The sequence below is a fragment of the Ranitomeya imitator genome, chromosome 9 (assembly GCF_032444005.1).
Source record: "Ranitomeya imitator isolate aRanImi1 chromosome 9, aRanImi1.pri, whole genome shotgun sequence".
NCBI classification, from domain to species: Eukaryota; Metazoa; Chordata; class Amphibia; order Anura; family Dendrobatidae; genus Ranitomeya; species Ranitomeya imitator.
In genome coordinates, this window is record NC_091290.1 from 9,034,759 (window position 1) to 9,050,195 (window position 15,437).

General features: G+C 45.7%; 1 protein-coding gene across 1 annotated transcript; it reads left to right on the plus strand.

Moving 5' to 3' along the window:
* Positions 1–10,626: 10,626 nt before the first annotated feature.
* Positions 10,627–11,716, plus strand: LOC138649511 (UPF0430 protein CG31712-like). Its single transcript, XM_069739984.1, has 2 exons — positions 10,627–11,363; positions 11,416–11,716. Exons 1-2 carry the CDS (start codon positions 10,627–10,629, stop codon positions 11,714–11,716), a joined length of 1,038 nt encoding a protein of 345 aa, XP_069596085.1.
* Positions 11,717–15,437: the final 3,721 nt, after the last annotated feature.

Consider the following 15,437-nt stretch of genomic DNA (forward strand, 5'->3'; position numbering starts at 1 on the left):
CAAGGTAACTAAAAGTCTCAAACTCACCAAATGCTCACACAACCACAGAGGAAACACAGAGAAGGGAAGAGAAGGAATAAACTAGGAAGGAAAACCGGTTAAACATGCAACAAAAACCGCAGACACAAATCTCTGTAAATAAACCTCCAACACCAACACTACGCTCCTTCAACCTCCAAGCCAGGCAGTAGAACTGATCGCTGACAATACCTGAAGTCAGGACTGGGTCTATATAGAGCAGGGGTCCCCAACTCCAGTCCTCAAGGCCCACCAACATGTCATGTTTTCAGGATTTCCTTAGTCTTGCCCAGGTAATAATTGCATCACCTGTGCAATGCAAAGGAAATCCTGAAAACATGACCTGTTGGTGGGCCTTGAGGACTGGAGTTGGGGACCCCTGATATAGAGGATCAGATTACAAAATCCACTTCAGCTGAGAGACCCAGCTCACAGCAATAAGATTAACTCCTGCACTGCTGGCACAAAGCAGCCAGGTCAGAATATAGGTGAAGAGCTTCTGTTCACTGTGTGTGAATGAGGCCCAGAGCGCTGCGGTTCTCTGGAACCTCTCTGTCGCGGTAGCCCCGTGACAATCCCCTTCTCACATAATTGGGCAGATTGATAAAAATTGTCTTTGTAATCCATAGTAGCCAATCACAGCTGGGCTATCATCTTATGAGGCCAGTTGAAGAAACCGAATGCAGTGCTTTGAATAGTTGCTATGGGCTACAGCGGCAATTAGGATCAGTTATCAATTAATATGGGATAGAAATTGGATAAATCTCACCTAGGAAAAACGCACGTGATGCATGTTTCACATCAAGCTTCATCAGGGGGTCTAGATAAATAGATAAATATTAAGTATATACAGTATATAAATACCTGTACACAAAAAAGTGCAGACCTAAAAAAAAAATAATAGAAAAAAGTATGTATATATTTTTTTGATGAATGTTTCAAATCAAGCTTCATCAGGGGGTCTAGATAAATAAGAAGTAGAGATATAAATACCTGTACGAAAAAGAGTGCAAACCTAAAAAAAAAACAAAAATAGAAAAAAGTATGTATATATATTTTTTTTATGTTTCAAATCAAGCTTCATCAGGGGAGTCTTGATAAATAAGAAGTAGAGATATAAATACCTGTACGAAAAAGAGTGCAAACCTAAAAAAAACAAAAATAGAAAAAAGTATGTATATATATTTTTTTATGTTTCAAGTCAAGCTTCATCAGGGGGTCTAGATAAATAAGAAGTGGAGATATAAATACCTGTACAAAAAAATGTGCAGAGCTAAAAAATAGAAAAAAAAAAGTGTATATTTTTATTGACGCATGACTATAAAACAATTAGTAAACATAGAAAGTCAGACATATAAGACAGCAACAAGGTGAACAACAAGACCACCCTGATAGGTGTTAAATATAATATTAGGTAGGAGAAACAAAAATGATATCTCAGCATTGAAAACGGATATTTATAGAAGATGAAAATCAATGAGCCCAAGATGGTTAATGCATAAAGAAAAAACTATGGAAAGAAAAGAGGGTCATGCATGATAAAGAGCATGCACAGTGGTATTGGTAAGGCCTCATTTAGGAGAAATGCATCTAAGTGTTTCGCATCAAGCTTCATCAGGGGGTCTAGACAAATCAATAGATAAATGAGGTATAAAAATTAATAGATACATGATAGATTAGAGGGTTGGTTAGATATGGCATGGATGGATAGATGAAATATAAACGGCTATATTGCCATATAGAAAATACTGAAGGTACTTAGCACGCAATATTGGCCAATTCATGTGAGCCCACCAGCCAAGACAAGGCAACCTCTCCCCTTTCTACGTATAGTCTGTTTAGCAGTAATGTAGAATAAATGTGTTATATTCAATGTTTGCACATCTTAGTGTATAAAGAGGGTGCTGTACTCTTTGGTTTGTACATTAGGCAGTCATAGCAGCATGCACCTGTTCACATTTGCAGTAGGTGCTGCTCAGCTGTGTTATTTTTTGCAGATAGATAGATCAGGCACTTGTTCTTAGCAGACAGATGACACGATCTTCGTGGTGCGCTGGTAGCACGCGCCCGGGTGTGTCTGCGCTGATATCGTCTCGCTCAGGTGATATCTGCTATCTGGGACTTTCTGATTGAAATGTCAGGAGAATCTGTCATGGAGTCATGGATGTAAATGCTGCATTCAGATGCCTGGAAAAATCTAATGTTCTTGTCTATACACAGAATTCCTACATGTGAGCATCATATTATAATACTCAGCAGGAGGCCTGGAAATGTCACTGAGAACATGTGGCCTGAAACAATCCTCCTCAGGAGGAAGAGCGAGGCGCGTGGGTACATCGTGATCCCTGCTAAATATGGCATATCATCCAGACTCCCCAAAGACATTAGTTAGCGACTGTCCTCGCCAAAATCTAATATTCACCTTTGATATCACCTGGAAGCAGAATGTGTTCACATCTAGTGATAGGTATGGTCTGAGCACTGACAGGCAGACCCCCCACCCCTGTAACCTCTGCAGCAATGTGTATAGTTTGAGCACTGACAGGCGGACCCCCGACTCCTGTAACCTCTGCAGCAATGTGTATGGTCTGAGCACTGACAGGCGGGCCCCCCACCCCTGTAACCTCTGCAGCAATGTGTATGGTCTGAGCACTGACAGGCGGACCCCCCACCCCTGTAACCTCTGCAGCAATGTGTATGGTCTGAGCACTGACAGGTGGACCTCCCACCCCTGAAACCTCTGCAGCAATGTGTATGGTCTGATCACTGACAGGCGGACCCCCCACCCCTGTAACCTCTGCAGCAATGTGTATGGTCTGAGCACTGACAGGCGGACCTCCCACCCCTGTAACCTCTGCAGCAATGTGTATGGTCTGAGCACTGACAGGCGGACCTCCCACCCCTGAAACCTCTGCAGCAATGTGTATGGTCTGATCACTGACAGGCGGACCCCCCACCCCTGTAACCTCTGCAGCAATGTGTATGGTCTGAGCACTGACAGGCGGACCCCCCACCCCTGTAACCTCTGCAGCAATGTGTATGGTCTGAGCACTGACAGGCGGACCCCCCACCCCTGTAACCTCTGCAGCAATGTGTATGGTCTGAGCACTGACAGGCGGACCTCCCACCCCTGTAACCTCTGCAGCAATGTGTATGGTCTGAGCACTGACAGGCGGACCTCCCACCCCTGAAACCTCTGCAGCAATGTGTATGGTCTGATCACTGACAGGCGGACCCCCCACCCCTGTAACCTCTGCAGCAATGTGTATAGTTTGAGCACTGACAGGCAGACCCCCCACCCCTGTAACCTCTGCAGCAATGTGTATGGTCTGAGCACTGACAGGCGGACCCCCCACCCCTGAAACCTCTGCAGCAATGTGTATGGTCTGATCACTGACAGGCGGACCCCCCACCCCTGTAACCTCTGCAGCAATGTGTATGGTCTGAGCACTGACAGGCAGACCCCCCACCCCTGTAACCTCTGCAGCAATGTGTATGGTCTGATCACTGACAGGCGGACCTCCCACCCCTGAAACCTCTGCAGCAATGTGTATGGTCTGAGCACTGACAGGCGGACCCCCCACCCCTGAAACCTCTGCAGCAATGTGTATGGTCTGAGCTCTGACAGGCGGACCTCCCACCCCTGAAACCTCTGCAGCAATGTGTATGGTCTGAGCACTGACAGGCGGACCCCCCACCCCTGTAACCTCTGCAGCAATGTGTATGGTCTGAGCACTGACAGGCGGACCCCCCACCACTGTTACCTCTGCAGCAATGTGTATAGTTTGAGCACTGACAGGCGAACCCCCCACCTCTGTAACCTCTGCAGCAATGTGTATGGTCTGATCACTGACAGGCGGACCCCCCACCCCTGTAACCTCTGCAGCAATGTGTATGGTCTGAGCACTGACAGGCGGACCCCCTACCCCTGTAACCTCTGCAGCAATGTGTATGGTCTGAGCTCTGACAGGCGGACCTCCCACCCCTGAAACCTCTGCAGCAATGTGTATAGTTTGAGCACTGACAGGCGGACCTCCCACTCCTGTAATCTCTGCAGCAATGTGTATGGTCTGAGCACTGACAGGCGGACCCCCCACCCCTGAAACCTCTGCAGCAATGTGTATGGTCTGATCACTGACAGGCGGACCCCCCACCCCTGTAATCTCTGTAGCAATGTGTATGGTCTGAGCACTGACAGGCGGACCCCCCACCCCTGTAATCTCTGCAGCAATGTGTATAGTTTGAGCACTGACAGGCAGACCCCCCACTCCTGTAACCTCTGTAGCAATGTGTATGGTCTGAGCACTGACAGGCGGACCCCCTACCCCTGTAATCTCTGCAGCAATGTGTATAGTTTGAGCACTGACAGGCGGACCCCCCACCCCTGTAACCTCTGCAGCAATGTGTATAGTTTGAGCACTGACAGGCGGACCCCCCACCCCTGTAACCTCTGCAGCAATGTGTATGGTCTGATCACTGACAGGCGGACCCCCCACCCCTGTAACCTCTGCAGCAATGTGTATACTTTGAGCACTGACAGGCAGACCCCCTACCCCTGTAACCTCTGTAGCAATGTGTATGGTCTGATCACTGACAGGCAGACCCCCCACCCCTGAAACCTCTGCAGCAATGTGTATGGTCTGATCACTGACAGGCAGACCCCCCACCCCTGTAACCTCTGCAGCAATGTGTATAGTTTGAGCACTGACAGGCGGACCCCCCACCCCTGTAACCTCTGCAGCAATGTGTATAGTTTGAGCACTGACAGGCGGACCCCCCACCCCTGTAACCTCTGCAGCAATGTGTATAGTTTGAGCACTGACAGGCGGACCCCCCACCCCTGTAACCTCTGCAGCAATGTGTATAGTTTGAGCACTGACAGGCGGACCCCCCACCCCTGTAACCTCTGTAGCAATGTGTATGGTCTGAGCACTGACAGGCGGACCCCCCACCCCTGTAACCTATGCAGCAATGTGTATAGTTTGAGCACTGACAGGCAGACCCCCCACCCCTGTAACCTCTGTAGCAATGTGTATGGTCTGAGCACTGACAGGCGGACCCCCCACCCCTGTAATCTCTGCAGCAATGTGTATAGTTTGAGCACTGACAGGCAGACCCCCCACTCCTGTAACCTCTGTAGCAATGTGTATGGTCTGAGCACTGACAGGCGGACCCACCACCCCTGTAACCTCTGCAGCAATGTGTATAGTTTGAGCACTGACAGGCGGACCCCCCACCCCTGTAACCTCTGCAGCAATGTGTATAGTTTGAGCACTGACAGGCGGACCCCCCACCCCTGTAACCTCTGCAGCAATGTGTATAGTTTGAGCACTGACAGGCGGACCCCCCACCCCTGTAACCTCTGCAGCAATGTGTATGGTCTGATCACTGACAGGCGGACCCCCCACCCCTGTAACCTCTGCAGCAATGTGTATAGTTTGAGCACTGACAGGCGGACCCCCCACCCCTGTAACCTCTGCAGCAATGTGTATAGTTTGAGCACTGACAGGCGGACCCCCCACCCCTGTAACCTCTGCAGCAATGTGTATAGTTTGAGCACTGACAGGCGGACCCCCCACCCCTGTAACCTCTGCAGCAATATGTATGGTCTGAGCACTGACAGGCGGACCCCCCACCTCTGTAACCTCTGCAGCAATGTGTATAGTTTGAGCACTGACAGGCGGACCCCCCACTCCTGTAACCTCTGCAGCAATGTGTATAGTTTGAGCACAGACAGGCGGACCCTCCACCCCTGTAACCTCTGCAGCAATGTGTATAGTTTGAGCACTGACAGGCGGACCCCCCACCCCTGTAACCTCTGCAGCAATGTGTATAGTTTGAGCACTGACAGGCGGACCCCCCACCCCTGTAACCTCTGCAGCAATATGTATGGTCTGAGCACTGACAGGCGGACCCCCCACCTCTGTAACCTCTGCAGCAATGTGTATAGTTTGAGCACTGACAGGCGGACCCCCCACTCCTGTAACCTCTGCAGCAATGTGTATAGTTTGAGCACAGACAGGCGGACCCCCCACCCCTGTAACCTCTGCAGCAATGTGTATAGTTTGAGCACTGACAGGCGGACCCTTCACCCCTGTAACCTCTCCAGCAATGTGTATAGTTTGAGCACTGACAGGCGGACCCCCCACCCCTGTAACCTCTGCAGCAATATGTATGGTCTGAGCACTGACAGGCGGACCCCCCACCTCTGTAACCTCTGCAGCAATGTGTATAGTTTGAGCACTGACAGGCGGACCCCCCACCCCTGTAACCTCTGCAGCAATGTGTATAGTTTGAGCACTGACAGGCGGACCCCCCACCCCTGTAACCTCTGCAGCAATATGTATGGTCTGAGCACTGACAGGCGGACCCCCCACCTCTGTAACCTCTGCAGCAATGTGTATAGTTTGAGCACTGACAGGCGGACCCTTCACCCCTGTAACCTTTCCAGCAATGTGTATAGTTTGAGCACTGACAGGCGGACCCTCCACCCCTGTAACCTCTGTAGCAATGTGTATAGTTTGAGCACTGACAGGCGGACCCCCACTCCTGTAACCTCTGCAGCAATGCTGGCAGCACTCATAGGTACAGTACAGACCAAAAGTTTGGACACACCTTCTCATTTAAAGATTTTTCTGTATTTTCATGACTATGAAAATTGTACATTCACACTGAAGGCATCAAAACTATGAATTAACACATGTGGAATTATATACTTAACAAAAAAGTGTCAAACAACTGAAAATATGTCTTATATTCTAGGTTCTTCAAAGTAGCCACCTTTTGCTTTGATGACTGCTTTGCACACTCTTGGCTTTCTCTTGATGAGCTTCAAGAGGTAGTCCTTGATGTCACCAAATGTTACACCCCTGCTCCCCATTCACACCAGAGACCATGTAACACTAATGTTAATCGAGCACAATTTGGCCATTTTCACTTAGGGGTGTACTCACTTTTGTTTCCAGCAGTTTAAACATTAATGGCTGTGTTTTGGGTTATTTACAGCACATACAATATTTACACTGTTATAGAATCTGTACACTGATACATTGTGTCACAGGGTCAGATCTTCAGTGTTGTCCCATGAAAAGATATAATAAAATATTTACATAAATGTAAGGGGTGTACTTACTTTTGTTATATACTGTATATGATAATGTGAAGTACACACAGGATCTAATGAGTAAAGTAATAATTAAAAGTAACGTCGGCAAAACAAATTGCATTGTGTGAAGTGTTAGTTACAATCTATATATAGACATTGATATTGCCCCCCGGAATAACAATTAGGGTCTATTACCCATATCTGCATCGCTTTGCAATAAAATTACAATCTTTAAGCTTCGTGTCCGTGGAGGAAATGACCCGTTGCATTGTGGGGCAGATGAGCTCCCGCCCCGGTGTCACATTGAGGGATAACGGCGTGTCACAATTAGACAAATTATCCAATATTAGAGACTGGCGACGTGCGGCCCCGGGGGACGCCACATTACAGGGTGATTAGGGCAGACAGAAACCATATTAGAACCTGAGCTGCTTTTTCTCCCCTTCCCTCGGGGAGCACAGAAATGTCTATTTGTGGGGGGCTAAAATATCGTGTTAATCCATGCGCTCGCTACCTGTGATGTTAAACAAACCAGAATCTTCCATAAATCCACATTAGAAATAAAAGCAGGAGAGCGAGGAGCCATCGACGCTCGTAAAAACATATTACTGACGCTTGTTTATTGTCACCGCCGTACGCTCCTGCGGTTTCTTCTACATTTTTAAAATTAAAAAGTGAGCTATAGGAAAAAATGTCAAAGTGGTGGTGGTTCCAGGAATGTAAAATAGAGGAATTGGCCCCACGCGGATGTGACGCCTTAGCGCCTGGGATAAGAAGTCTCTGAATCTGCATTTACTCAGTTATAATGTTCTGCATAATTGTCTAAATCGTATGGTAAATATATCAGATATAATAATAATAATGGATATATACAAATCACATATCACTGACTGACCATGACACAGAGATAAGCGGCGCTGCATGGGCACTGCTGATCTGCAAAGACGTAGAAGAAAGTTCCATGTCGTGTGTCAACCCAAGATTGACCGACATACATTGCTCCCTCTTTCTTTTCAAAGAGGTTCTTCAGTAGCTGCGATGTCTATTATACAGGAAGGGCTGTTTTTTAAGAACCTGAACTTTTGGTAGCAAATCCTGCATAATGCCGCCATATAGACCCAAGATAATAGTGTCAAATACAACTTACATGTAGTGTTAAAATAAAGTTGTTATATGCAGCTCTAGAATACCAAAAACTCACATCATAGCAATATATAGTGCAGAGATACCGTAATTTTGTCAAATCCAGTTTTTATAATACCGTAGTGTACAACTCAAAAAATACCATCATATAGTGCTAAAATAATATTGTGACATGCAGCCTTCATAATACAGCTATATATTGCCATAGGCAACTTACAAAATCAAACTATATCGGATAATAGTGCCAACGCACATAATCAAGCCATATAGTGCAAAGTTAATGCTGCCATCTGTAATATTATTGCCATATGTAGCTTTCTTTATAACACTATATAGTATCATATATAGCTCACATAAACCCTCATATAGTGCCCGAATAATATGCAGAATCTAAAGGATAATTGCTAAAAAGAGGGAATATAAAAGGGATAAAGATTTGATATCCCTAGTATCCCTGGTATGGAGAAGGATATAGCAGTGTAAACTATGATGGCCCGCAATTCAAACAGCTCACAGTGGAGGTGCTGAAAGGCTGACTACCACCCACCTAAGGACTGGATATCAGTTTAAAACAACTGGATAACCCCTTTAAAAAGTCCATAATGCTGCCATATAGTTCAGAGATAATGTTACAATTCACATAAAATAATACTGCCATATACTTCCACATAAAAATTAGTAGTTTTAGCCTGCTTCTAGTGTTCTGCACTCTCTCCATCCTGGTTGCTACAGTGAAGGAACCCCCTGCAATACATCTATATATCCCAACGGCACACAGAGAGGGGTTGTCACAGGCAGAGGACGCTTTTAATAATACTGCTATATAGTGTCTATGCTACAATAATAGATAATGCTACAATTCAAATCCCTAAAATAATCCGACTTTCCATTCAAGTACATCATATCTGACAAATTTAGTTGGTTGTCATCTGGAAGATGGGTGGCTTTGAGGAGTGCAAAGTATGCCGCCAAAAAATTTCAGACATGGTCGCCCATTAGAGGCCCCTCTTTGGCCATCCCACACCTTTGTATACCCCAGTTCAAGCCACCTTGAAGCGCCGATTTACAACAAAATTGTCTGGTATGGCTTATCCCGAGCCATGGCGACATTACCAATGAATGCTCTGTAGGAAGGTCGATCTTGTGCAGCCTAGATAGGTCCACCATGATCTTCTCCACCAATATCTTAATTGTACCAAGCCATTGGGTTGCTGGTCTTCATCTTCGCCTTGTTCCTTATGTTGCTGGTCTTCCTCTTCTCCTTGTCCCTTATGTTGCTGGTCTTCCTCTTCACCTTGTTCCTTCTATTCTTCCAACCATGATGTCTTTCTCCAGTGACTGATCTCTTCGTATGTTGTGTGCAAAGTAGGCAAGTCGTAGCTTAGTGATCCTTGCCTCCAGTGACATGTCTGACTTGATTTGTTGCAAACTTGATTTGTTTTTTTTCTTCTTGCCATCCATTATATTTATAACATCCATCTCCAGCACCACATTTCGAAGGCGTTGATTCTTCTTCTGTCTTGTTTCTTTAGCGTCCAGGTTTCGCATCCGTATGCTACCACAGAAAAGACCAGACTACGTACGAGCTGTGTCTTCATCACCAGTGAAATGTTCCTAAATTTGAAGACCTTGTCCAGTGACTTCATTGTTGATTTGCCCATAGCGATTCTTCTATTGACTTCCGGTGTCATCGCTCCATCTTGAATTATTAACAATTTGAATAGGCTGAAGTCCTTTACAACTTCCAGTTCATCACCGTCCATCTCAAATGTGTCCCGGTCGTACCTAACAGTCGTCAATATCTTTGACTTCTTCATTCTATCTATACTTGTTGCTATCTATGTTGATTTCTCACATACTACTGCCATATAGTTCCTAGGTAATGTCGGTTTCTTAACGCATTAATAATGTGCTTCAATAAAGTTCTGGTTTTATGAAGATCACAGTACAAGATTTTTCCAAGTTTCCAGAATATGCTACAATTTGATTCCCAAAATAATACCACATCACAGGAAGGAGAACAAGAACCATGTCCGAGGAAGGAGAACAAGAGCCACACACCCCAAGAAGGATAACAAGAGCCATGCCCCAGGAAAGAGAACAAAAGCCACATCCCAGGAAAGAGAACAAGGGCCACGCCCCAGGAAAGAGAAGAAGAACCATGTTCCAGGTAGGAGAACACGAGCCACACCCCAAGAAAGACAACAAGAGCCACGCACCAGGAAAGGGAACAAGAGCCACATCACAGGAAAGAGAACAAGAACCATGTTCCAGGTAGGAGAACAAGAGCCACATCCCAGGAAACGTCACATCCCAGGAAGGACAACAAGAGTCACATCCCAGCAAGCAGAGCAAGAGCCATGTCCCAGGAATTGCAACAAGAGCCACTTCCCAGGAAGGAGAACAAGTCTTGTCCCAGGAAGGAGAACAAGAGCCACATCCCAAGAAGGAGAACAAGAGCCATGCCCCAGAAAAGAGAACAAGAGCCACATCCCATGAAAGAGAACAAGGGCCACACCCCAGGAAAGAGAAGAAGAACCATGTTCCAGGTAGGAGAACACGAGCCACACCCCAAGAAAGACAACAAGAGCCACGCACCAGGACAGGGAACAAGAGCCACATCCCAGGAAAGAGAACAAGAGTCACATCCTAGGAAGCGTCACATCCCAGGAAGGAGAACAAGAGTCACATCCCAGCAAGGAGAACAAGAGCCATGTCCCAGGAAGGAGAACAAGAGTCACATCCTAGGAAGCGTCACATCCCAGGAAGGAGAACAAGAGTCACATCCCAGCAAGGAGAACAAGAGCCATGTCCCAGGAATTGCAACAAGAGCAACTTCCCAGGAAGGAGAACAACAGTCTTGTCCCAGGAAGGAGAACAAGAGCCACATCCCAAGAAGGAGAACAAGAGCCATGTCCCAGGTAGGAGAACAAGAACCACGTCCCAGGTACGAGAACAAGAGCCACGTCCCAGGAAGGAGAACAAGAGTATTGTCCCAGAAAGGAGAACAAGAGTCACTTCTCAGGATGGAGAACAAGAGCCAGAGAAGGAGAACAATAGCCACGTCCAAGAAAGGACAACAAAAGCCACGTCCCAGGTAGGAGAACAAGAACCACGTCCCAGGTACGAGAACAAGAGCCACGTCCCAGGAAGGAGAACAAGAGTATTGTCCCAGAAAGGAGAACAAGAGTCACTTCTCAGGATGGAGAACAAGAGCCAGAGAAGGAGAACAATAGCCACGTCCAAGAAAGGACAACAAAAGCCACGTCCCAGGTAGGAGAACAAGAGTCTTGTCCCAGGAAGGAGACTGAGGCACGTTCCAGGAAGGTGAATGAGGCACATCCCAGGAAGGAGAATGAGGCACCTTCCGGGAAGTGGAATGAGGCCCGTCCTAGGAAGGATAATGAGGCACGTCCCATGAAGGAGAATGAGCCACGTCCCGGGAAGTAGAATGAGGCCCATCCTAGGAAGGAGAATGAGGCACGTCCCATGAAGGAGAATGAGGCGCGTCCCAGGAAGGAGAATGAGGCCCATCCTAGGAAGGATAATGAGGCACGTCCCAGGAAGGAGAATATGGCCCATCCTATGAAGGAGAATGAGGCCCGTCCCAGGAAGTAGAATGAGGCCCATCCTAGGAAGTAGAATGAGCCACGTCCTGGGAAGGAGAATGAGGCACGTCCCGGGAAGGAGAATGAGGCACGTCCCAGGAAGGAGAATGAGGCCCATCCTAGGAAGGAGAATGAGGCCCATCCTAGGAAGTAGAATGAGCCACGTCCCGGGAAGGAGAATGAGGCCCATCCTAGGAAGGAGAATGAGGCCCGTCCCAGGAAGGAGAATGAGGCACGTCCTAGGAAGGAAAATGAGGCCCATCCTAGGAAGTAGAATGAGGCCCATCCTAGGAAGGAGAATGAGGCCCATCCTAGGAAGGAGAATGAGGCCCGTCCCGGGAAGTAGAATGAGGCCCATCCTAGGAAGGAGAATGTGGCCCATCCTAGGAAGGAGAATGAGGCCTATCCCATGAAGGAGAATGAGGCCCGTTCCAGGAAGGAGAATGAGGCACGTCCCGGGAAGTAGAATGAGGCCCATCCTAGGAAGGAGAATGTGGCCCAACCTAGGAAGGAGAATGAGGCCAATCCCATGAAGGAGAATGAGGCCCGTCCCAGGAAGGAGAATGAGGCCCGTCCCAGGAAGGAGAATGAGGCCCGTCCCAGGAAGGAGAATGAGGCCCGTCCCAGGAAGGAGACTCGTCCAGAGTATTTTACATTTTTCTAAAAGCGGTATACATTGTAACAAAATTCTGCATGTGTTTTATATCGCCTGCGCAAATCATACAAGAAAACAGCGATGATTCATCTCATGTGATCAATCATCCTGTGTCTGTTGCTGCAGATGTATTTGCAGCCTCCATCTATCTGTTTTCTGCATTGTTAAAGGTGCTGCCATTTAAAGGAGCCCCCCTCCCCGCCAGTGTAAATAAGCTGATCTGTATACTGAGGGAGGATAGTCATAGACTCTGGCAGCAGATGCTTTGGTGTGAGCCTCTCCGCAGAGATGGGGGCAGCCGCACTGACGATGGCGGTCACAGCTTCTGGGATTACTTTTGGCGAAAAATAAATAAATAAATAATGATAATTTTGTCATTTCTTTGCTGGAGGAATGTTGTATTTCTCACACGCCTCGGGATAATCCTCTGAGGGCCGAGCGCGCTGGAAAAGTGTTTAACTCCTTGTTTAGCATTTAATCATTAGCGATCCCTGAAGTGGCGTCAGAAAAGTCATTAATGCAGGAAGTTTAACTCCGAGCACCTGGATAAGACGTGGAGATAGCGCCAAGAAATGTGCCAGATGTCAGTATTATATAAGGAAAGTACGGTGATATTATTTAGGCACTATATGGCAGCATTACATATGGATTGTATGGCGATACTATTTAGGCACCGTAAAGCAGTATTATATAGGGACTGCTTGGTGTTTTTATATAGACACTGTATGGCAGCATTACATATGGATTGTATGGCGATACTATTTAGGCACCGTATAGCAGTATTATATAGGGACTGCTTGGTGTTTTTATATAGACACTGTATGGCAGCATTACATATGGATTGTATGGCGATACTATTTAGGCACCGTATAGCAGTATTATATAGGGACTGCTTGGTGTTTTTTATATAGACACTGTATGGCAGCATTACATATGGATTGTATGGTGATACTATTTAGGCACCGTATAGCAGTATTATATAGGGACTGCTTGGTGTTTTTTATATAGACACTGTATGGCAGCATTACATATGGATTGTATGGTGATACTATTTAGGCACCGTATATGAGTATTATATAGGGACTGCTTGGTGTTTTTTATATAGACACTGTATGGCAGCATTACATATGGATTGTATGGCGATACTATTTAGGCACCGTATAGCAGTATTATATAGGGACTGCTTGGTGTTTTTATATAGACACTGTGTGGCAGCATTACATATGGATTGTATGGTGATACTATTTAGGCACCGTATAGCAGTATTATATAGGGACTGCTTGGTGTTTTTATATAGACACTGTAGGGCAGCATTACATATGGATTGTATGGCAATACTATTTAGGCACCGTAAAGCAGTATTATATAGGGACTGCTTGGTGTTTTTTATATAGACACTGTATGGCAGCATTACATATGGATTGTATGGCGATACTATTTAGGCACCGTATAGCAGTATTATATAGGGGTTGCATGGTGTTTTTATATAGACACTGTATGGCAGCATTACATATGGATTGTATGGCGATACTTTTTAGGCACCGTATAGCAGTATTATATAGGGACTGCTTGGTGTTTTTATATAGACACTGTATGGCAGCATTACATATGGATTGTATGGCGATACTTTTTAGGCACCGTATAGCAGTATTATATAGGGGTTGCATGGTGTTTTTATATAGACACTGTATGGCAGCATTACATATGGATTGTATGGCGATACTATTTAGGCACCGTATAGCAGTATTATATAGGGGTTGCATGGTGTTTTTATATAAACACTGTATGGCAGCATTACATATGGATTGTATGGCGATACTTTTTAGGCACCGTATAGCAGTATTATATAGGGACTGCTTGGTGTTTTTATATAGACACTGTATGGCAGCATTACATATGGATTGTATGGCGATACTTTTTAGGCACCGTATAGCAGTATTATATAGGGACTGCTTGGTGTTTTTATATAGACACTGTATGGCAGCATTACATATGGATTGTATGGCGATACTATTTAGGCACCGTATAGCAGTATTATATAGGGACTGCTTGGTGTTTTTATATAGACACTGTATGGCAGCATTACATATGGATTGTATGGCGATACTTTTTAGGCACCGTATAGCAGTATTATATAGGGACTGCTTGGTGTTTTTATATAGACACTGTATGGCAGCATTACATATGGATTGTATGGCGATACTATTTAGGCACCGTATAGCAGTATTATATAGGGACTGCTTGGTGTTTTTATATAGACACTGTATGGCAGCATTACATATGGTTTGTATGGCGATACTATTTAGGCACCGTATAGCAGTATTATATAGGGACTGCTTGGTGTTTTTAAATAGACACTGTAGGGCAGCATTACATATGGATTGTATGGCGATACTATTTAGGCACCGTAAAGCAGTATTATATAGGGACTGCTTGGTGTTTTTATATAGACACTGTAGGGCAGCATTACATATGGATTGTATGGCGATACTATTTAGGCACTGTATAGCAGTATTATATAGGGGTTGCATGGTGTTTTTATAGACACTGTATGGCAGCATTACATATGGATTGTATGGCGATACTATTTAGGCACCGTATAGCAGTATTATATAGGGGTTGCATGGTGTTTTTATAGACACTGTATGGCAGCATTACATATGGATTGTATGGCGATACTATTTAGGCACCGTATAGCAGTATTATATAGGGACTGCTTGGTGTTTTTATATAGACACTGTATGGCAGCATTACATATGGATTGTATGGCGATACTTTTTAGGCACCGTATAGCAGTATTATATAGGGACTGCTTGGTGTTTTTATATAGACACTGTAGGGCAGCATTACCGTATAGCAGTATTATATAGGGACTGCTTGGTGTTTTTATATAGACACTGTATGGCAG

Coding starts and splice junctions, on each gene's coding strand:
- LOC138649511 (XM_069739984.1), top strand. CDS start 10,627: ATGTCCCAGGAATTGCAACAAGAGCCACTTCCCAGGAAGGAGAACAAG. Junction 11,364..11,415: donor CAACAAAAGCCACGTCCCAG/GTAGGAGAACAA, acceptor GCCACGTCCCAG/GAAGGAGAACAAGAGTATTG.